Source organism: Sciurus vulgaris (assembly GCF_902686455.1).
Source record: "Sciurus vulgaris genome assembly, chromosome: 18".
NCBI classification, from domain to species: Eukaryota; Metazoa; Chordata; class Mammalia; order Rodentia; family Sciuridae; genus Sciurus; species Sciurus vulgaris.
In genome coordinates, this window is record NC_136479.1 from 34587636 (window position 1) to 34611269 (window position 23634).

A 23634-nucleotide genomic window follows, 5' to 3' on the forward strand; every position below is an offset into this window, starting at 1 on the left:
TTTTATTTTATTTATGTGGTACTGATGATCAAACCTCTCATGTGTGCTAGGCAGGCGCTCTGCCACTGAGCCCCAGCCCCAGCCCATGCCTGCTTCTTTTGATCACTGATCTTAGGTTCTCATTTAGTCCCCAGTGTCCAGTAGGTGCTGGATATGTTTTGCTGACTAAACAAGTGACTGGAAGCTGTTCCTTCTTCCTGGAATGCTCCCCAGTCCTGGTCCCCGGCAAGTGTCCACTTGTCCCTGCAATCTCGTCTCAGATGCTTCCTGCCACAGGCAACCTTTCTGGGTCCTCCAGACTGACCTGGACATTTCTTGTTTCCTTTTTGAATCTCTGCATCCCAGACCCTAGCACAATGCCCGAAGCATGTTTACCGAATAAACACGAGTGTCCAGTCATGTTCCCTGTGCTCTCCCCCTGCTCCAGCCACTGGGAGCTGCTCACATCTTTTCCCTCTCCAGGTTCTTCTGTCCCCAGAAGCCCACCCCTGCCCGAAGCCCACATCTGCTCCTCCCCTGAGTGCCATCTACTGAGCATCTTCTTGAACATATTCCTGATTCCTTTAGACAAACAGGATTTCTCCCCGTTGAATCTCAGAGAAACCTAAAATCCCTCCTGCAGGTCCTCTTTTGACTGAAAGCAGGATGACATCAAGCTTTCAAGTCCCCACTGGTATGACCACTCTAGGTCTCTTTGACCTGTGCTGACTCGTTCTAATTGGAATCTTTTCTTACAGATTTTATGGTTAGGGGGAATTATCCTTATTTCCCTGAATTCCAGGATGTGGGATCAGGGTCTCCCCCTTCAGGGAAACTTGGGTCCCTCTTATTACTTTGGGCTTTCACTCTCCTGCAGATAACAGGTATGAGGAATGTAACACATCCTGTCTACGTAAACCAGGCAGGGACGCAGGTAAATTGCTTCTTAGACAAGAAAGCACGTGGGTGTCTGCACGGTGGGCCCTTCTACCAAATTATCCTCATAATCTCATGTTCCCACTGCTCGTGCCTGTCCCGTCACAACCTCCTCAAGCTCTGGAATGTCTTGTAGGTTGCGAAGCCCTTCCAGTGCTGTGAGATTGCATCTCCTCCCTAGGTGACCTCATCCCCTCCTAGGTGACGTTGTCCCCTCCCTAAATGGCATGGGTCCAACCCAGTTGCACGGACACTAGCAATCTCTTGGCAGTCAGCATCTGTTGTTCCTTGCCTTCTGATCTGCATTATGGTGATTCGGGTGCTCCTGACTCTACCTACCATCCACTAACCCTTCTGGCTTCTGTTGGCCATTCATTCATTTAGACATATTTATGCTTACAAGGTACCAGACACTATTCTAGATGCTCAGGACTCCTGAAAAAGGACCCAGACCTCTGCTCTCACAGAACTCCCATCTGACCAGGCAGTCCTCCTCATGGCATCTGCTCGCTTGTGATTCTGCTCCCTGACCTGCTGACCGCCACCTTATGAGTGGTTTTGGATTGGGGCCTACTGCCAGCTGCTCTCTGCAGAGAGAGAATGTCACTAATTCTGATGCCAGGGTACCTAATAGGCTGTAAGCCCTTCAACAGGCCAGCCAGTCTTTGGGTACTTGCCTCTGGTCCAGCCTACTGAAGCTGGCCTTTCTTAGAAGGGGATGTGGGTATGGAAAATTCTTGGAAGTCAATGGATCTCCAGTGCTCTTGTAACATGGGGGGAAGGCTTTACCACTGGTTGCTCACTAAAAACTAGAGAGACGGCTGGACACAGTGCTGCATGATTGTAATCCCAGAGACTCAGAGGCTAAGGCAGGAGGATCGCAAGTTGGTAGCCAGCCTGGGCTGCTAAGCAAGACCCTCAAAAATTAAAAGGCCCAGGGGTGGGGGTGTATCTCAGTGATAGAGTGCCTCTGAGTTAAACCACCACCAGAAACAAACACCACCACCTGGGGAGGCAGAGACTGGTTGTTCTGTGAGGAAAATGGGTTTATTCAAGCCATTGAGCCTCGAGGAAAATAGAGAATTTTGTCTCAAATCTCCATCTTCAGGGCATAGGGGCAGGGAAGCTTTTACAAGGGAAGAGGAGGCACTTGGGACAAAAGGACAAAATATGCATGTTTTGTAACTAGTAGTAGCTCCTCTGTTCTGGGCAGGGGGAAGAACAGGATGCAGAAAAGTGGTTATCAGGAAGTCACTTTTAATTTCAAAGGTCTGTTTTCAGAAGCCTTCAGGGCGGGTCCAGCTCCTTCTGGGGCTGGCATGGACGAATTTGGTGCTCAACCAAACTGCCCACCACCTCACCTGTGCCGTTTCTTTAGAAGGGTAAGGAGTACCTCATCCCTGAGTCTGTGGACCTGGAGTGTGTGAAGTACTGCGTGGTGTATGACAGCAACACCAGCACCCTGGAGATGACCTTAGTCAACAGGGACCTGGAGGATGACGACGACTATGAGGATCCCGGCCCAGGTGGGTTTTTCCAGCAGTGGCAAGAATGGTAGTTAAAGAGCCATCACGGTGGCACAAGTCTGTAATCCCAGCGGCCCAGGAGGCTGAGGCAGGAGAATCAAAGCCAGCCTCAGCAACTTACCGAGGCCCTAAGCAACTCGGCAAGATCCTGTCTCTAAATAAAATATAAAAAGGAATGGCTCGGTGGCTACGTGCCCAGGAGTTCAAACCCCCAAAAGTTACCTCTCACCTTGTGCCAGGAGCCATATGCCAGGTGCTTTACCTGGACCAATTTGTGTGGTCTGCAGAGCCTCCTCTGAGGATGGTGAAGCCAGGAACCATGAGGAGTCTGCGGTTTCATCCTCCATACAAGATAAGTCGCCTCGCCCGGTTGCATGGACACTAGAGAGACCTGGGGCTCCTGGGTCAGATGCAGGACTGTATTACTCAGAACAACGTGAGGAGCCACGATGTCCTTGCTTTCCTGTGCTGGCTCTCCACGCCCCAGCTCTCACAGGGCGACTTGAAGAGGGCCAGGGACACCTAGAGCTACAGTGGGTCGCATTACAGGAGAGTCCTGAGCATAGGGGGCCCGAGGGAAGGAAGAGCATCCATCTTCCAAAGCTGTTACATGAATATCTCCCGAAGAGATGGTCCAGAACAGAAGCAGATGATGCCCCTGTTCGTAGGACTCTGAAATGGGAGAGACCATGGAGAACCGTCTCCTAGCAGGTGCACTGCTCCCATGTGATAGATGGTTGGAAGGGGCCCAGAAAGGCGAAGTGACTCGCCCTAGATCCTAGTGAGTTAGGATCTCTGCTCCCAGACGGAGCAACTGAAAACAACCAGCCTTAACTATCTTCCTCTTTCTGTGGGCCCAGAATTCAGGGACCATGCTGGGAGGCACAGGGTTCCTCCTGGGCTCGTAATCAAACTGTCAGCCTGGGCTGCTGTCCTCTGAAGGTTTGGGTCAGAATAATTGGCATCCAAAATGACTCATTCACCGTGGCCATAACCAGCAGGCCTCAGCTCCTCACCACACGAATCTTTCCATGGATTGCTTGAATGGCTCACAACACGGCCGCTGGTTTCCCCCAGAGTGAGTGGTCTTGTGGGGGCGGGTGAGAAGGGGCAACCGCATGCCTTTTATGACCTGGTCTCGGGACTTAGTGACCTCTGCCATATTCCATTCACTATAAGTAGATCACAAAGTACAGTGCACACTCAAGGGACAAGCAGGTAGGCTTGACCTTTTTATTTCTTTACATATTTGTCACTGGAGTGTTATGGACGTCCATAATGGTGGGCCTTGGTACATATTCATACATGCACATGACATGGCAGTATAATTTGGCAATGTCATTCCTACTGCTTCCCGTTTCTCTTCCTACCTCCCTCCCCTGCTCCCTTTCCTCTGCTCTATGACCTCCCTTCAATTTAATGAGACCCCCTCACACTTCTTTTCCTTTTCTTCTCTAGCTTCCACATATGAGAAAAAACATGAGCCTTAACTTTCTGAGGTTGGTTTATTTCACTTAACATAGTGTTCTCGAGTTTGATCCAATTTTCTGTAAATGACATAATTTCATTCTTTATGGCTAAATAAAACTGCATTGTATGCATCCGCCACATTTTTTTCATTCATGGAATGACACCCAGGCTGGTTCCATGGCTTGGCTGTTGTGAATTGTGCTGCTGTAAACACGGTCTGCATGGATCACTACAGTATGACAATTTTAATTCTTTAGGATAAATACCGAAGAGTGGCATAGCTGGGTCATAGGGTGGTCCCATTCCTAGTCTTCTGCAGAACCTCCACACTGATTTCCATGGTGGTGGTACTAATTTACAATCACAGCACAATGTGAAAGTGTCCTTTCTCTGCATCCTCTCCACATTTATTATTGAGTGTGTTCCTGAGGACTGCCATTCTAATAGCCTTGACACTTTAATCAGAGGTGTTTGGAAGAATCTGTGGACATGTTTTCAAACTATCAAAGCTCCTAAGTGATAGGTCAGGGTTCAAGCCCAGGCAGCTTGAGGCTGCCCTGTCTCCCAGGGCTTGGGCGGTTATGCTGGAGAAAAATGCGGCTCAGGGCTGGAGCATCAGTTCCAAGGTTCTCAGCTGAAACTCTGAGACTCCACTCTTCTCATTTCAGGCCCTGACCGTCCCCTTGGCACTGAGAGCTTTGCTTCCCGCGACTCAACAGCTCGAATGGGTGAGTGTGGTTCCAAAGGCCAGCACTCACATGGACCGCCACTGGGTGGTGCTAAGCTCCCACCTTCAGGAAAACCAGACTTTTGGACTTTCTTCTCGGGTTATCTCTGGCCATGGTGGGTCCCTGCTTGCCAACGCTCACCCCACAGGGCTCCGGTGTACAGTCCTAGGATTACAGGCTGGACCCTGAAACTCTAGGAAAAGGGCAATAAAGATACCCCCTTCCACCCTGTAAGCGAGCTCACTGTGCCATGGGGGTCCTATCCCCACTTGGTAGGAGGCCACAACTGCGTGTGAAATTCTCCCCCTCGAGCAACTTCCTTCACTTAAAATGGCATCTTTCAGGTAAATGCTAAGTCTTTTGGATACAAGACTGTTTCAGGGTTTCTCTTGCCACCCCCTTCTTCCTACTGTAAGCCCCTGTCTCCTCAGTCCCCAGGGAGATCTGGGCACTGGGCACAGGGGCCCGTCCTCACATCCCAGGAGCAGGTATGTGATGTCATGGTGCAGTCTCTTCCTGCTGCTCCGAGTGAGGCATAGCTCAGCAAGGTGGGCCTTGGGGCTCTGTCTTTGCTGTGCCGAGGGCTGTGATGTCCATGGATGATAGACATCGTGAGCAGTCCTCCGTACCTGGCAGTGTGCAGCAGTTGTTCTGGGGACCCCCACCTTGTGCCCTCTGCTCAGGCTCCCCATCCGGGCTGCTCATCCCCTGTGCCCTGCTGCACCTCTCCTTGGCCTTCAGTGTTGGTTTGACTACCTGCCACCTCTGCTGGGGGCCACAGAGTTCCCAGCTGGAAATGGGCCGACTCTTTCCAGGGTGCACGTGAGCACCCTGCCTATGGGTGTTCCCACACGTCGGTGTCTTCTTAGGAACCTGGTCTTGGCTTCTGGGGCTCTTCCTCCACGCAGCACTCTGAGGGCTTCCCCGTCTTGGACGAGAGATTTCTCCATGTTGAACCGTCCTTCCTTGTAACAGTGGGGTTATAGATTGCAAGTACGCTCCCTGACACAGAAAGACAGCTTTGGGGATTTCTTGACATCTCAGCAAAGCCTGGCTTTCATGGCAATTGGCTGGCTGTGGAACTCAGAGAATTTAACTCAAAACTGCCCCCTATCAGCAGGGACCTTATTCTAGTATGTCTCCCCTCCTTGTGGAAGCAGCGAGTACCCCCATTCAGAGTGGGAGACTCATGTCAGTGGAGGACTTGTGATTAATGGGAATAGACATGAGTGAAACTGACATTCTAGTTTGGAGTCACTTCGCCTTTCTGGGCCCCTTCCAATATCAACTCTGTTACCCCCTTGCAGTAGAAGCCTCTGCTTCCCAGTAATGGATCGCTGCTGTTGTGGAGACACCCCTGCTTCCGAACAAGGGGAAACTGATCTTTTCTGAGGCTGCTAGCAGGGTAGCCTGGGCTCTGCTGGCATCCTTGACTGTCCCTTGGAAGCTGGCCTTCATCTGGTTTTGACCTTGTTGTCCCTGACTAAATAAGCCTCCAATGGGTCTTGAGAAGCAGCCTAAAGGTGACAGCAGTGTGTCCTGAGACTCTCTCCAGCTCTCGGGGCCCTCCTGCCACCTTGGGCTCAGGAGGGATGTGGCAGGCACCATGTGGCCCTCTGACTGGACTCTAACTTCTGAATCAGACCCCATGGGAGGGTTTGGCCCATGTCTTCACAACTGTAGGTTGTGTCCCAGACTGGTTACAGACTCTCGACTTGTCCTCCAAATGTAGTCCCTCCAGGCAGGTCCCAGGCCACCATGTCCTGAGCAGTCCCTGCTGGAAGTGTCCTTGTCTCCCAGGCCTAAAGTTCAGCATAGAAGTCCAAGTCCATGCCTGACTCCTCCTGGATGACTGTCCTGAGCCCGCTACTGAATATTTCTATTTCTGGGTCTGATCCTGGATCCAGGTATTTTTGCTTAGCCTTAATCATGCAGAATTCCGATCCCACGTGTCTGATTTACATAGCCTTTCCTGCAGGTCAGTGAAGGTGTTCAAGGTTAAGTTGACGTCAAAACCACTGCAAGATTTCACATCACACACTGGAATGGCCACGTGACGAGAACGTGGAGAAGGTGGAGCCCTCCTGTGTTGCCCACCAGAGTGTGAGATGGCGCAGTTACTTCAGGAAAAAAGTTTGATGTTTCCTCAAAGGGTTAAGACAGATACTCCAAAGAAACGGAGTCTGCACAAGAACTTACACATGAGTGTTTGTAACAGCATTATTCACAATAGCCTTAAAGTGGAAGTAACAAAATGTCTATCAGCAGATGAGAGGATAAAACCAAAGTGGTAAATCCATATGGTGGAATATTAGCCATTAAAAGGAGGAAAGTATTGATACAAACACTGAGGAGACCACAGTGTACAGGACAGACATGCAACATCACGTGACTGCCAGGCTTTCATTTATATGACGTGTCCAGAGTACCTGAATCTGAAGAGAAATCAGACAGAGCTTGGCGTAAGCAAAGCTGGAAGTTTGGGGGTAACCAGGAAGTGACTGGTACAGGGTTTCTTTTGGAGGTGATGAAAACATTCTAAAATTGTGACAATAGTCACACAACTGAATATACTAAAAACTGCAGAATTATGTTTCACATGGGGGAGTTGTTTGATATACAACATATGGCGTCCATATGTTCTGTGTATATATAGACAGTTACGGAAGATCTACCTGATGGTGAGTTGCTTTTAAAATTTAATCGTAACTTTCCTCTCATTTATCCTTGCTTTGGCTTCCTAAATAATTGCTTTTCAGAAGACAGAGTGGCTGTCTAGACAGATGGAGCGCACAGGGTATAGTCACTCTCTGGTCTCCATTCTTAGAAATGGCGCTCGGACCTGCTGTGGAATGTGGCAAGATGCTGAGTGACCTCACTGGCAACCCCGTGCATATCCTGAAAGGGGGCTACGAGCGCTTCTCAGGCCTGTACCACTTCTTTCGAACCCAGAAGATCATCTGGATGCCCCAGGTGAGGCAGAGGGCTGAGCAGAGGTTGGCTCGGCAGAGAGGCATGGCTGGGGACTGAGGGGTGGAGGGCAGGGAGGAGGAAGAAGAGAAGAGGTTGGGGGATAGGAAGAGAGTGAGGAGACCAGGCTGGAGAAATGAATCATGAATTCATAGCTGTCCCGTAATGGCAGAGGCCACTTGGTGACAGCATGGAGTCCATTTTGTGTCTGGCAGCTGATGAGTGGTCCTATTCTTACTCTGGTCCAGTCTGATTTTGGGCGCTGCTCGTGGCCTGTGTTGTTGGGTTTCTTGGGGCCTCATTCAGCCTCACCCTTGTCCCTCCTGTTGCTGAGGCTCTCTTAGAAAGCCAGCTGGGACCCCCTTCAAAGCTCCCCTCACTGGGCAGCCCTGACAGCCACCACGTCCACCGTCTTCACCTAAATCCTGGCCAGATACACGGGGCAGTGTGCTGGTGGGGAAAGGGGGCTGGCAGACCTTCCTCAACCCTCCCTCCCCTGCCAACTCTGCTGCTCAGTGGGCCTGTGTGATAGGCAGGACCGCATGTCTGAGGGCAGACGTGTTTCCAAACCTAGGGTGTACACACAAGCGTTCCCTCCACTGACGTGATGGCACCCAGGATTTGAGCTCAGCAAGTGCCCACGGAGTGCTGCTCCCTATTCCTGGGAAGCCTCCCTATGCTGGCTTTGCAGGGTATGGACAGATGGATGTCGTCTCTGCAAACTTTATGCTGCTGATAACTCGCCCCCCGCACACACCTTATTAAAGCTTTAGTAAAGCTTAACTGACGTGCCACGAGTGGCACATTTTAAATGCAGTGTGATTGGTTTTGATGTGTGCCCTATGACTTTCTTAGATTTGGAGGGGAGGGGCTTGTGGCTGGCAGAGGCTCCGAGGGCCAGGGCCAGGTGGGCAAGTTTAGCCCTGCTTGGTTGTACTCTTTTGAATGGGGTTACCTAGCATTCGCCTCTCCCTGCCGTAGGACCTTTGTCACCAGTTTAGGGGCAAAGGTGACGGTTTTACGTGCTACATGTTCTTATACCATAAAGTGGGGGTGTCCCCATGCTTCTCAGGAAATGAGGGCCAGCTGCCAAGCAGTGCCAAGCAGATGGGTGGCATGGTCACAATGCACTTTGGGAAGCTCAGTGGAAAGCAGATTGGTGGGGCAGTGGACTGGGGAGCCCCGAGGAGAGGCAGGGGAGAAAAGATGGTCTGAGGACATTTCGGAGACTGCATTGCTCAGGAGGAAGGCCCTAGCGTTAGTGTGGGTGACGGCAGGCCATGGTGCAGTTCGCAGGGGTGGGGAGCCCCTGGGAGGGGCAGTTGGTGGGGCACAGCAGGCTCTGCTGGGACATGCTTGGTGGAGATGCCTTTTCTTTCCTGCTGTCACCTGGCATTAACACACCTTCTATCTGCCACGCCCTTGTCCCAGCCCAACCCAGGTAGCCACAGAAAAGAAGGCTGGTTTACAGGAAGCAGGAAGGGTGGCGAGGCGTGTGGTTGGTGCTGAGGCAGGTTCGTCTCCAGTGGAGCTGTAGGAGTGTCACAGGCTCCAGTGAGCCAGGCATCCTGGGTGGGTCGGCAGGGCTCCGGGGCAGTTTTGGACCTGCCTGCAGATCCACCATCTCTGCTGTGAACTTGAGGGCCGGCTCAGCTGGGCACCTGGCTTTGCACACAACTCCTGAAGCTAATGGCATGGGAAGGACATGGGCTTGTAGTGGCCTTACCTGGGGTGGTAAGGGTGTGCTACACTGAGTCCCCAGGGCTCTGAGGGACTGGCACAGGCAGTGAAAGGTCATCTGGCATATTTAAGTCATTACTTCTGAGTCTGATTTGGTGCCAAAGGACCTTGGAAAGGCCAGGCTTTCCCTTGGAGTTCCAATGTGGAAGTGGTCTCCAGTCAGAGCGTGTGGGAAGCCTTGGCTGAGCGAGGGCACATTTCCTAATGTGGGGCCTCTTCTGGCCTTCCATTGTGCACCCAGTTTCCCAGAGAGGGTGAGTCAGGCATGCGGGGTACTTGGCCCTCTGCACCCTCCTTTCATAAGGCACTGTGGGGGACCAGTGCTTCTTAGAACTCGCTTTGGGAAAAACAGAAATAATCCTGTTTCTTAGTGATTCAAAGAAACAAATTATTTCTTTAATTGGGTATTTCTAATTGGTACATAAAATAAAAAAAAAATTATACTAGGTGATTTTTTTTAAATTTATTTTTGTAAACAAATGCGATACATGTTGTTTGTACATGGAGTAACAGCATACCATTTGCATAATCATACATTTACATAGGGTAATGATGTTTGATTCATTCTGTTATTTTTTCCTCCTCCCCCACCCCTCTCACCCCTCTTTTCCCTCTACACAGTCCCTCCTTCCTCCATTCTTGCCCCCCTCCCACCCCCCATTATGTGTCATCATCCGTTTATCAACGAGATCATTTGTTCTTTGGATTTTTGAGATTGGCTTATCTCACAGAGCACGATATTCTCCAATTTCATCCATTTGCCTGCAAATGCCCTAATTTTATTATTCTTTATAGCTGAGTAATATTCCATTGTGTGTGTGTGTGTATATATATATATCTCCATAGTTTCTTTATCCATTCATCAATTGAAGGACATCTATGTTGGTTCCACAATCTGGCTATTGTGAATTGAGCAGCTATGAACACTGATGTGGCTGTATCTCTGTAATATGCTGATTTTAAGTCCTTTGGGTATAGGCCGAGGAGTGAGTGGGATAGCTGGGTCAAATGGTGGGTCCGTTCCAAGTTTTCTAAGGAATCTCCACACTGCTTTCCAGACTAGGTGATATTTTGATACATGTGTGCATTATATAATATTTAATTCAAATAAGATGTCTCTCTCCTTGAATATTTGTCATTTTTTATGATGAAAACATCCAAACTCCTCCTCCCAGCTTTTTGAATGTACAGCATGTTAGCGTTACGTCTTCAGCCACTGTACAGAACCCCTCGCTCCTATTCAGCCATGACCTACTGAGCATTGCTCAGCTTCTCCCGCCTGCCTGCCACCCTCCCCTCCCCTCCCTGGCCTCTCATAACCTCCATTGTACTCAGCACCTTTGTGAGATCATCTTCTTCCGAGTCCATGGGGGAGTGAGACCATGTGGCACTGGCCCCTCTGTGCCAGGACTATATCACTTAACATGATGTCCTCCAGGTCTATTCATGTGATTTGGTCAGATTTTCTATTACAAGTATGGAGCCTGAATTCAGCACACATCTAAGTGGCTGTCTTGTCCTCCCTGCCTTCCTGCCACTTGGTTCCTTCATCAGAAGGTGTTTTCTAGTGGCAGATAGACACCATGTGGGTGTGTCTTTAAGGTGTTTAAATTCCGATGTCCTCCATTATAACACAAGCTCTGTGCCTCCCCACGCCACCCCAGCTGGACACATTCTGGGAGGCTGAGGTTCTGAACCACAGGGTCCTCAACTCTGGCCGGGTGCACATGGGTGCCAGGGAAGGCAGTGAGTCATGCTGAGAACCAGCACAGTGTGGTGATGCTGTGGTGTGTCCCGACGTGACCAGCCCTCTCTCTCCTCTCTGAGTTACTATTTGCAATCTTTTTGAAAGTCCAGGTTTCAGTCCCTCCCGCTGTGCTGGGATGACTCTTCTGAACCACAAAGCGCCCTTCCCGGGAGCCCATGCCTACCGCAGCCTATCTCCTTCCCCACTGCAGGAACTAGATGCGTTTCAGCCATACCCTGTTGAAATAATACCAGGAAAGATCTTCCTGGGCAATTTCAGTCAAGCCTGTGACCCTCAAGTGCAGAAGGATTTGAAAATCAAAGCGCATATCAATATCTCCATGGAGGTGGGACCCTTGTAAGTAAATGAGATGCTGTTTTTTATGGGTATCATTTATTGCCACACGTTTCCTAGCGTCATGCATTTGTAGAGTTGAAAGGGCTCTTGGCAGTCAGCACACTGGAGCAGGGTTAGCCCTGGACTTCAGCTGTGCCCGGAGTTGTTTTGGCACCCTCTGCCCCCCAGGCTCACCAAGAGCAGGGCTTTTCAGGTCTTTAATGTGACATTACAAAGCATCCTAGTCTGCTCTGCCTGGCCTGTCTCAGGAACCTGTGAGAAGTACCTCCATGCTTTGGAATTGCCTTGGCGCCAGGGACACACATGCACACTTGCCATTGTTCAGTGTGCAGGAAAGCTCTCCATAGCCTTGCTGGCCAGACTTCTCTGATTGTCTGGTCCTGGTCACCAAGGCCCAGCACTGTCCCCTTTCAGCTCCTGATCAAAATGCAAATTACACAAGAATTCAGCAAGGTATCTGATAACTAAAATGTCATACAAAATGAATCAATAAATTCAACTTATGAATGTAGAAACATCAATGAAAGATGAAAGATCCAATTTACAATAAGAACTAAAAATGATAAGATTCCTAGGAATAAATTTAAGAACTATGTAGGGCCTATGTAAAGAAAATATATATATTTTTTGTGATACCGAGGATTGAGCCCAGGGGTCCTTTACCACTGAGCCACATCCCCAGGCTTTTAAGTTAAAAAAAAAAAAAAAAATTGAGGCAGAGTCTTGCTAGTTTGCTGACTCTGGCCTTGAACTTGGATCCTCCTGCCTCCGCCATCGCTAGGATTACAGGAATGCATCAGCATGCCCGGCTAAGAAAACTAAATTTAAAGGAGGTAGATAAAAGAGAGCATAAGTGATGGGACTTTTGGATAAGAAACCTAATGTTATGGTGATGTCAGCTGTCTATAAATTCATCTATAAATTCAAAAAGATCACAGTCAAAAAGCGAGTTATTTCTTATAATTAGCTTTTTGGCTGAGAAAGTTATAATGCCAACTCACAGTTGTATATCTATAAAATATATTCTTCAAGAATACAAATGAGCATACTTTCCACTTCTGACCAGACGAAGTAACAGGGACCAAATTTACTGCCCCACCTTAAATAACTGAAATAACTCAAATAAAACATGTAGATCAGGGGTTTTCAGACAATGACCAACTGACAACATGGGACAGTTTTCTCAGGCATACAAAAGCTCAGTGAATTCATCATCAATGAACTTGCCCTACAAAAAGTTAAAGGATGTCTTTTGGGCAGAAAGAAAATGATAGCAGATGGAAGTCTGCATCTCTACAAAAAGAACAAATACCACCAGAAGTGATAATTATGAGGATGAATATAAAACACTTTCCCTCTTGTTTAAAAATCTCTTCAATAACAGTTAAAGATGTGTTCTGTAAACTCTAAAGCAATTTCAAAAGAAAACTCAAGACTAAATGAATGAGCCAATAAAGGAAAAATAGAATCAAAGTAACCCAGAAGAACGCAGAAAGAGGAACATGGGAACAAAGGAGAGATGAGATCAACAGAAAACAAATATCAAGATGTAGATTTAAACTCACATCAACAGTCACATTAAGCATAAATAGTCTAGAGACTCCAATTAAAAGAGAGATTATAGGTTGCCTAAAATATATGTGCTTTAAATATAAAGATGAAGTAAAAGGATGTAACAAGATATTCAGGACAAAGACAAATTTTGAAAACTTCTAGTGGCTATATTATTATCAGAAAAATTAGACTGCACAGCAAAGAATAGTACCAGAGATGAGGGGGGTCATTTCATTATGAGAAAGTGGCCATTAATTTAGACTCTAGATTATAGAGGAAAAAATATCCTTAAACATGTGTATACCTAATAAAGGAGCTTATTTGATCCCATTCTTCAAAAATAACATAAAATAAGGGAGTTTAAAGTACAGGAAATAAAAACTATTAAAACGTTTTGAAAGGAGCACCTTTGATACCAGTGACTCAGGAGGCTGAAGCAGGAGGATTTCAAGTTGAGGGCCCTATGCAAAATTAAAAGACCCAGTCTCAAAATTTAAAAAAATTATATTTAAAAAGGGTTGGGATGTAGCTCAGTGGCAGAGCCTCCATGGATTCAATCCCAAATTTTAAGAAAAAAAACAAAACTGAAAGAGACACAACAATCCACAATTACAATCAGTTTTCAGCATATCAATAATAATAAATGTAGGATAGGTTATAATTTCAAAGACTAAAAGAACACAATTATCCAACTTTACTTAATTGACAATTGTAAGATAATAGTAATGTTCAAAAATAGTAATGTCCCTCTAGTCTTTGAATATCTTCTTTAAAAATATTTTTATTATAGATGGGCACAATGCTTTTTGAATTTATTTTTTATGTGGCGCTGAGGATTGAACCCAGTGCCTCACACTAGGCAAGTGTGCTACTACTGAGCCACAACCCCCAGCCCTAAGTCTTTGAATATCTTCTTAATGCACATTCTTCTCAATAGAATATGGAATATTTTTGTCAAGGTAGCCTGTTCTGGACACAAAACAACATTAAACCTAAAAGGATTAAAGTTTAAAAATTATGTTCTCTGACCATAATGGAATTAAATTAGAATTAAATTAGAAATCAATAACAAAGATACCTGGGGAAAATCCCAAACATTTGGAAATGAAATAATGCACTTTTAAGTAGCTTATGTGTCCAAAGAAATTAAGAGGAAATTTAAAAATTATTTTAAACTGAATGAAAACATAATATGTATCAAAAATTGTTCATGCAGATAAAACAGTGCCTAGAGTGGAATTTATAGCCTACATTAGAAAAGAAGAACTCAATCAAGGAACTTCCACCTCAAAAATTTTAAAAAGTAAGCAGGAAGAAGGAAGTAATACAGAATAGAAGCAAATGAAAAAGAAAACAATTAAGAAAATCAATGAAACCAAAATTTGTTTCTCAAAAAAAAAAAAAAAAAAAAGTTTTCTCTGAAAGATCAATAAAATTGAGATATCTTATCCAACTGATTGGCATAGACAGAAGACAAAAGTAACAGTTTAAGTTAAAAGACAACATCATTACAGATCCTACCAATATCAGAAAGCATGCTGTAGGGACTTATCCCAGAGAAAGGAAAGCTCACATTTACACCAGAACTGTGCATCAGCTGCCCAACTGGTGAGTAGTTGGAAGAGCGGTGGTGCACACAGACCTGGAAGGCTCCTTGGGAATAAAGTCGAAGCGTGCCGATACACGCAACAGCCTGCATCTCCTGGTCGCACCTCCATGGAATTGTTGCTGGACACAAAACAACAGCAAGTCAAAGTTACCTATTCTATTTATACAGCATTATTAAGAGGACAAAAATTTATTTTAGAAATAGAGGATAGATTAGTGGTTGGCAGGCCCTGGGGAAGGGCTCAAGCATGTTAGTTATAAGTGGGCAGTAAAAGGGACCCTTGGTGTTAGGATTATTCATTTCTTGACCTGTGGTAGACACACGAACCCACACGAGTGAAAACTTTAGAGTGTACAACATACACACACAGGCATACAGGGATGCAAGTAAAACTGGAGAGATCCGAGTAAGATTGACAGATTATATCAAGTGTCAATATCCTGCTCATGATGTTATACTGTAGTCCTGCAACATGTGACCACTGGGGAAACTAGGTGGCATATATAAGGGCTCTGTGATTTCTTAAGACTACATCTGAATCGACAGTTATCTCAAAGTTTTTAATTAACAATATCCAGAAAACAAGCAACTTTATGCCAATAAGTTTGAAAATTTAGATTAAATGAACAAATTCCTTGAAAGATTCAAACTCACTTATTAAGAAATAGATAATCAGAATATCCCTCTAGTAAACGTTGCACAAAGACAACATCTAGGCCCATGTGCCTTTACAGGTGAAATAATAATTTCACATAAACTTTTCAAGAAAATAAAGATGTGCTGGGCATGGTGGCACATGCCTGTAATCCCAGTGGTTTAGGAGGCTGAGGCAGGAGGATTGTGAGTTCAAAGCCAGCCTTGGCAACTTGGTGAGGCATTTAGCAACTCGATGAGACCCTGTCTCTAAAAAAATACATAAAAAAGGGCTAGGGCTGTGGCTCCATGGTTAAGTGTCCTGGGTTTAATTCCCAATACAAAGAAAGAAAAGAAAAGAAAAAGATGATGGTATTCTATCTTTCTAATTCATTTATGAAGTACATCATTACTTGATACTTAAAACTAAGATTTTACAAGAAGGGGAACTTACAGACCACTATCCCTGTGAATACAGGTACAACAATTCTTAACACAATTTTAGTAAATTGGATTCTAAAATATCTAAAAATGATACTGTCTCATTACCAATTGTGTTTTTTCCAGGAATGCAAGGTTGGTTTAACATTCAAAAACTAAGGTAAGGGACTGGGGTTGTGGCTCAGTGGTAGAGCACTTGCCAAGCATGCGTGAGGCACTGGGTTTGATTCTCAGCACTGCATGTAAATAAATAAAAGGTACATTGGCACCTAAATTTTTTTATAAACTAAGGTAATTCACCATATTAACAGACTGGAAAAGGATACTTATCTTCAAATGCAGAAAAGTAGTACTCTATAGTTGCTGAATCCATATGTATGTATATGTGTGTGTTTAAATATATATGTATAAAATATTATAAAAACTGATAATATGCTGGCTCATAAAATAATTGATAGATTTCAGGAAATTAAAATTATATTAGTTTGCTTTCAAACACTGAGGAATTGAGGTAGAAATGATTAGTTTTAAAATGTAGCTAGAAAATTCCTAGAAATCTATAAATTTCTTTTTTTTTTCCGGTGCTGGGGATTGAACCCAGGGCCTTGTGCTTGCAAGGCAAGCACCCTACCAACTGAGCTATCTCCCCAGCCCTCTATAAATTTCTGAACAGCCAATGAAGCAAAAAAGAACTCAAAATGGAAATTATAAAATATTTTTAACTACATGATAATGAAAATACTATGTATCAAAATCTGAAGTGTAGCTAATCTGTGCTTAGAGGGAAACTTAGCCTTAAATATATTTATCACAAAGAGGAAAGGCTAGAAATCAGAGTTAAGCATTTATCTCAAGAAAGAAACAGCAAATTAGACTCAAGTGAGGAAAGAATAATAAAAGCAGATTTTTGAAATAGCAACAATAAAAGAGGATCAAGAAAACCAAATGTTTTTAAAAAAAATTAAATAAAATCAATAAACACTTGGCAAAGAGAGCAAAGTCACAAATAACCAGATGGCCAGAGAGAGCCTGTATCCTGTACCTACTCTAAAAGATCCTAAGAGGAAGTGACGAAAACTTTACTATGGTAAATATAAAACACAGATGAACAAATTTTAAAAACTACCTATCAAAACTGACATCAAACAAAATTTGAGTAGTATAAAGAACTAGTGAACTTTTCCACAGAGAAAACTTCAGGTCTAAATATTTTCAGTGATTAATTTTACCTAATATTTAAGGAGGAAATTAAGTCAGTATTAAGGTTTTTTTTTTTCTTTTTAGAGAATAAAAAGAAACAATCCTCAACTTATTTTATGAAACCAACATACTTTAATTTCATAAGCTAAGATGTTATAATGCAGGAAAATTATAAACTAATTTTCTTTGTGAATGTAGATGTAAAAATTCAAAATAAAATATTAGCATACTGGATATGGTGATATATGAAAGGATAATATATAGTGATAACATTGGGTCTGTGCCAATGATACCAAGTTTTAACTTCTGGAAAATTCAGTTTACCATACTATTAACATAAAGGAAAAGAAATAATTATTTCAATAGATGCAGAAGAAAGTATTTGCTAAGATTCACTATACATTCTAAATTTTTCTTTCCAGTATTGGGGATTGAACTCAGGGGCGCTGGGCCACATCCCCACTGAGCCACATCTCCAGCCCTTTTTATATTTTATTTTGAGACAGGGTCCTGCCAAGTTGCTCAGGGCCTTGCTAAATTGCTGGCCTTGAACTTGTGATTCTCTTGCCTCAACCTCTGGAGCTGATTGCTGGGATTACAGGCAAGTGCCACCACACCCAACTCACTATGCATTCTTTTTTTTTTGTTGTTGTTGTTGTTGTAGATGGACCCAATACCTTGATATTATTATTATTTTTTAATGTGGTGCTGAGATGGAACCCAGGGCCTCACAGGTGGTAGGCAAGTGCTTTGCCACTGAGTCACAACCCCAGCCCACTATGCGTTCTTAATTTTTCTTTTCAGTACTGGGAATTGAACCCAGGAGCACTTTGTCACTGAGCTACATCTCCAACCCTTTTTATTTAACATTTTATTTTGAGAGAGGATCTTGCTCAGTTGCTTTTCACCACTGAGACTGGCCTCAAACATGTGATACTTCAGAATTGCTGAGATTATAGGTGTTCACCACTGTGTCCCACTCAAAATGTTAAAATTCTTGGAAAACCAGGAATAGAACGGAACTTTCTTAATCTAATTTTTGAAAAAAATACAAAAATCTCTACAACAGGGCTGGAGTGTAGTGTAGCTCAGTGGTGGAGCATTTGCCTAGTGTGGACAAAGCCCTGGGTTTGATTCTAGCACTGGAAAAGTACAGTGACCATCAGACCTACCGGTGAAATGATGAAAGTCTTCGCTCAGATTCACTGTTCATTCCTACTCACTGGAGCTCGGGCATCTTTCCCCTGTGGTCCTGCTGCTGAAGACGAGGGACACCCCGGTGAGCTGTGTGTTGATGACCTGTGTTGTTTAGTTTTGCAGGCGACCCTGACAACCTTCTGCACATCCAGATAGAAGATACCTCCGACACCAAGATTATTCCCTTTTTGCGCCACCTCTGTCACTTCATAGGTAAGGAGCCTTCTCAAGACAGGGAGCAACTTGCCTGGGCCTGGGCGGCAGCAGGGGCTATAGTACCTCCTCCCATGCCTGTACCTGATCTCCCATTGCTGAGGACAGAGAAGGCAGGGCCCAGCACACACCTGGCCGAGTGTGGGCAACCCAGGATTAGTCCAGCTTCTCAGGACCCCCAGTAAGATGAGATGGGGTCCAGTGGGAGCACAGGTTGTGCGTTCAGCAGCCCTGGCGAGGTTATGTGAAGATGTGGGTGCTAGCTACCGCGTGTGCCCATGTTCATGGAGCCTGCTTTGCCCTAGGCGGAGGACCCAGGGGCACGTCTTGCTCTATCTGCGCCCTTGAATCTGGCCAGCAGGATGGTGTGGATGGAGGGAGGAACACTCCAAACCTCCCAGCCCTGATTGCTGTGCTGCTCCGCGTGGGCTCCCTGTCACCTGTTGTCCCCCTGCCACACATGAAGCAACACCCACTAGCTGCTTAAATCCTCCAGGGTGGATTTTGCAGTCATTCCCGGGGCTTAGGATTATCTGAGGAAAGCAAGGTCCCTGAAGAGCAAGGGAGACAGGGCAGAGGTCCTGCCTGTGGTGCTGGCCTTCCTTCCACCCTTGCAGTCCCCAGCCTGAGCAGTCGGCAGTGACAATGGAGCCTGAGCACCCATTAGTAGCCCAGCAGATTGTCACTTTCACTCAACGAGGATCTGAGATCGAGACTTCCGTGTATCCCACCATGAGGTGGCAGCCTGTGGCACAGAGAGACCCTACCCCACTAGGTGGCTCCGGGCCAGCCGGTCGCTGGTGGTGGCTCAACCTCCCCATGAATGCAGTGATCCCGTTGGCCTTAATCATCTCTGAGTCCTCCTCCAGCTCTGACAGACGGGCTTTGCTCGTGGTGCGTGGTGCGTTCATCTTCAGTTCTTGGTCACCAGCAGCCTGGGGGACAGCTTAAATTTCCTCCCCACCCCTCACTGGGCAGGACTCAGCCTCAGGGGTTCTGTGAATGCAGCTGGTGTTTCTAAACCAGGTAACGGGTCTCAGCCTCCCAAGTAGCTGGGACTGCAAGTGTGTGCCCCTACACCTGGCGCTTGGCACAGAGCAGAATGAAACCCCATGGGAAGGTGGGTATATTGTCGCCCATTTTCCATGAGGAAACTGCCCAAGCCCCACAGAACAGTGAGTGCCCAGCCAGGATTCATGCCCACTGCATCACCTCAGCTGGCACCCAGCTCTCCCTGGGGGTGATCCTGTCAGCATTAGGCCAACTGGCAATGGCTCCCTGGGCTAGAAGCCTGGAGAGCCAGGAGAAGGCCTTCACCTGGCAGTGCCAGCTAGGTCTGAGGGCCCCGTTTGCTAGACAAGCAGTGGCTGGAGAAGTCCCTGTGGCACGCCAGGTGCTCACTCTTGCACTGTGGGCACACGGAGGCGTCGGGACAGCCACCCAGTTTCTAGGTCCCTGGGAAGAGGGCTCTGCACCACCCCACCCCTTCTTTCCTTCTGCAGAGATTCACCTTGAGCTGGGCTCCGTCCTTCTGGTCTTTTCTACCCGGGGCATCAGTCGCAGTTGTGCGGTCATTGTGGCCTTCCTCATGCACCAGAATGAGGAGACCTTGAAGGTATGTGTTCCTTGGGGCAGGCTTGGGCCACAGCCACCCTAGAGTCAGAGCCAGCCCTGGGAGAGACAGGGCTGGTGCTGCCGTGAGGCCACAGTCGTGTGGAGAGGAGGGGTATCAGGAAGGGACCCAAATCAGTGTCTTTCCCAGCACGTGGTGCCGAAGGGCATGTCCCAGAGGCCTGGGACACAGTGCTGGCCAGCACAGGCCAGGCCAGGCTGATTGGCAGCACCAGCTTTGAGGCTCCCCTGCTGCCCTTCTGTCCCCTAGGGTTGTTTGGGTTGGTCTGAAGGATAACAATGTGGAGTCACAGAATCACAGCACTGGCAGGGCCTCAGTGGACACTCGTGCCAATTGTCCTCCCCTTGAAAGTGGGGCCCAGAGCGGGAAGGGAGGAGGGGCACCGTCATGGCGAACCCCAGGGTTTGGGGCATCTGGTACCCAGGCAGGGCTCACTGGGGGCCTACCCTAGGCAGGGGACCCATGGTCTCAGAGGGCTTGGGTGGGAGCTGAAAAGCCCCCATGTCTGTTTGGGGGAAGGGCAGGGGTAAAGAATAGCCATGGTCAGAGCCCATCGGCCAGTGGATCTGGATATTGACCAGCATGCTCTTCAGGGAGCTACGGGCTAGAAAGTCTTGGATATAGTCTCAGGCGTACAGCAGAGAAGGGGAAGCGGGCTCGGGAACCCGCACACCCAGGTTCACTGCAGGGCCGTTCACAGTAGCTGAAGAGTAGTGAAAGTGACACAAGTGCGTGTGGATGAGCGAAAGGATGCACAGAACGTGACCTATCGGTACAGCCTTCAAAGGGTAGGGAATTGCATGCCGCAATGTGGAGGAACCTTGGGGACACTGTGCTCCATAAAGCAAGCCAGTCATTAAAGGACGGCTACCATAGGATTCCCCTGGTGTGAGGTGGACAGTAGTGGACACGGATGTACTAGGGAACAAGTGGGATGAGGAGTTGGTGTTTAATGGGGTTGAAGTATCAGTTTAGGAAAATGATGATGTTCTGGAGATGGTCCGCAGGATGGGTGCCCAGGAATGTGAACGTGCTCAATGCCACAGAACCGTATAGACAAAAGTGGTTAAAATGGTGAGTTTTGTGTTCTGGATACTTTACCACAATTGGAGTCTTTTTAAATAGTATTTTTAATTGTAGGTGAACACAAAACCTTTATTTTATCTATTTATTTTCATGTGGTGCTGAGGATTGAACCCCATGTCCCACACTTGCTAGGCAAGTGCTCTGCCCCTGAGCCACAACCCCAGCTCTTCAAAAGTTTTGATGTGGAATCAGACCACGATCCCTGGTTCTCACGGAGGGTTGGGGACCAAAAAATCTCAAAGCTCTCCAACGCCGACAGTGAATGTGTTCTCTAGCCCAGACAAACAAGTCACTGCCCTGTCCCTGGCCACATCAAAAGCAAAGGTGACAGGCTGCTTTCCAGGGCTGACTGGGATACAGACAAAGTAAGGAGGACCCACCTCTGTTGGGCTCCTCTGAGTGGCCCAGGTCCCCTGGTGACGGGGATAATGCAGACCCAACACCCTGACCTCCACTGGTCCCTGCAGTGAGGTGCACAGCCCATCCTGCGTGGGCTTGGTTGTCCCAGTCGGTAGCCAGTGGGTGGATGGGTGCTGAGCGCCCTGAAGTTCAGGCTATCTTGCTTTTCCTGGAGCAGCGATCTTTGTCTCATCTGCAGGAAGTCCTGTTGCTGGGCACTCTGCCCAAAGGTGCCATCTTGATAACTCTTGGCCAGAAAAGCAGTGCAGCCCTTGGAGCTGTAGTCAGGAAGGACTGCCACCATGCCCTGTGTGGCACTTAGCTTTCCCTGCTGCCAGGCAGTGCCCAGGATTGCTGGCACAGGTTGCCTGGGCTTGACTCTTGCCTCCCATTGTCTATGTGGTGCTGGGGTCCTGGGATGGGTTTTCTGTCTGTGTAGCAGGGACATCATGTCCTCTGGCTGTGCTCAGCTCAGCTGCAATGATCAGAGCCTTCAGGACTGACAAAGAGGGACATGGGCTGCCCAACATACTGACTCCTGGGCCCCAGCCCAACTTTTCAGGCACTAAGGTCAATATGTGGGGATCAAAGAGGGAGGTGGGAAGAAACCAGGACCCAGAGTCTACTGGCACAAGAACCACTGCTGACCTGGGCTTTCAGAGCTTTGGTGCAAGGTTGGAATCCTGGAGCACATCAGATTCAGAGACTGAGATGCTGGGAGTAGGTGTCCAGAAAAACAAACAAAACCAAACACTTGAAGCATTTTTAATAGCTAATGGTGGCATCGTGACCCTACATACCAAACCGTGTTCCTGAAGTGTAATAAACACACATCTACAACGATCCCGCAGCTTAGGTACTGCTGTTACCCCATTTCTGGCATGAAGAGGTTGGGTAACCAGCAGCACTCACTCTGTAAGTGGTAGAGCTGGAATCCAGAGCTGGCTGGCTCAGCTCCAGGGTCTGAGCTTTCAACAGGTCCCTCAGGCAGGAGGGAGGGTGCTGGTCTTGCATCCTGAAGAATGGGCCTCTTAACAAGTGTGACCTGGGCCTGTCCTTTCACCTTTCTGTCACCTCATTAGGTACAATGAGGTTACTACCCCTGTTTTTCCTGTCTGCCAGCAGATGTTTAGTGGGCTTGAAGGGTGATGTGTGGGGTTGGGGGATGTGGCTTATGGTTTTTCCTCAAGGGTCTGTTCTGACCCAGCCGCCCTTTGTAATACTAAGGGACAGGGCCATTTAGTTATGGGCTTACTAGTGGGTGGCTAGGTTAGCTTTGTCATAAATTTTAAAATTAAAGTGTGAGTTTCAAGTATTTTTAAAAATTGGGGGAATTTTAGGATTTTTTCTGTTTCTACAAAAATATGCCATTGGGATTTAGATAGGGATTCTTACAACTATCTATCTTATATAGGTATAGATTATTTAGGTAGCATGGACGTCTGGACCATAGTAAGTTTTTCTACAATATTGGATATGTTTCTGTTTCTTTGTGTCATTTTAAATTCTGCAATGCTTTTGGTAGTTTTTGGTATGTCTTGCCTCTTTGGTTAAGTATTTTAGTGTTTTTGATGCTATTGTAAATAGAATTTTTTCTTAATTTTCTTTTTGGATTGTTCATTGTTGATTTGTAGAAATGTAACAGATGCATATGCTAATTTTGTTATCCTGCGACTTCACTGGATGTGTTTGCTCTGTGTGTGTGTAAAATTTTAGAAATTTCCATATGAGATTGGTCATGTCATCTTCAAATGGAGATTATCTTTTTTCTTTCCAATTCTGGTGTCTTTTCTTTCTTGCCTAATTGTCCGTTCTTCCAGTACGAACAGAAGAGGGGAACGTGGCCCCTCGCCTTGCTCCTCAGTCTTTCTCCACTGAGTGTGATGTTGGCAAGGGGCTTTTCACAGCTGGCCTTTATTAGGTTGAAGTAGAGTTTCACCATTTCCCCCTTCCCTTCTCCCCTCTCCTCCATCCGGATGGAGACCGGCTATACACCTCCTGTTCTTTACAGTGGGTGCCTGAAGGAAGGCAGCTTGAATTTTCCTTCTTCAGAGAATTTGCCCACGGTCCTCTTCCCCTTTCCCGTAACCCATCCAGTGACAATGCAGACCTTTGTTGAGGCCTCTGCGCCAAGCGTGCGGTGTTGTACTCACCCACAGGAGGTTTCACAGCAACTGTCTGAAGTAGGAATGACTTGTCCCCCAATTCAGAAGTGC

The 23634-nt window shown here is 46.7% G+C and overlaps 1 protein-coding gene across 6 annotated transcripts in view; it reads left to right on the top strand.

The window, feature by feature from the left end:
* The window catches only part of STYXL1 (serine/threonine/tyrosine interacting like 1), a 49801-nt gene that overhangs the window by 24668 nt on the left and 1499 nt on the right, over window positions 1–23634 (top strand). For 3 of the 6 annotated variants that reach the window (XR_013760772.1, XM_079121594.1, XM_079121597.1), the window contains 6 exons: window positions 2294–2441; window positions 4580–4639; window positions 7467–7612; window positions 11308–11453; window positions 18203–18300; window positions 19803–19915. Coding sequence is in view for 5 of the 6 variants with exons in the window: in XM_079121594.1 (XP_078977720.1) it covers window positions 2294–2441; window positions 4580–4639; window positions 7467–7612; window positions 11308–11453; window positions 18203–18300; window positions 19803–19915 (711 nt within the window). In the remaining variant the exon portion in view is untranslated. Of the gene's footprint in view, window positions 1–2143; window positions 2185–2293; window positions 2442–4579; window positions 4640–7466; window positions 7613–11307; window positions 11454–18202; window positions 18301–19075; window positions 19195–19802; window positions 19916–23634 lie in introns of those variants that run through there. The other 3 variants (XM_079121596.1, XM_079121598.1, XM_079121595.1) reach the window with 3 other exon arrangements.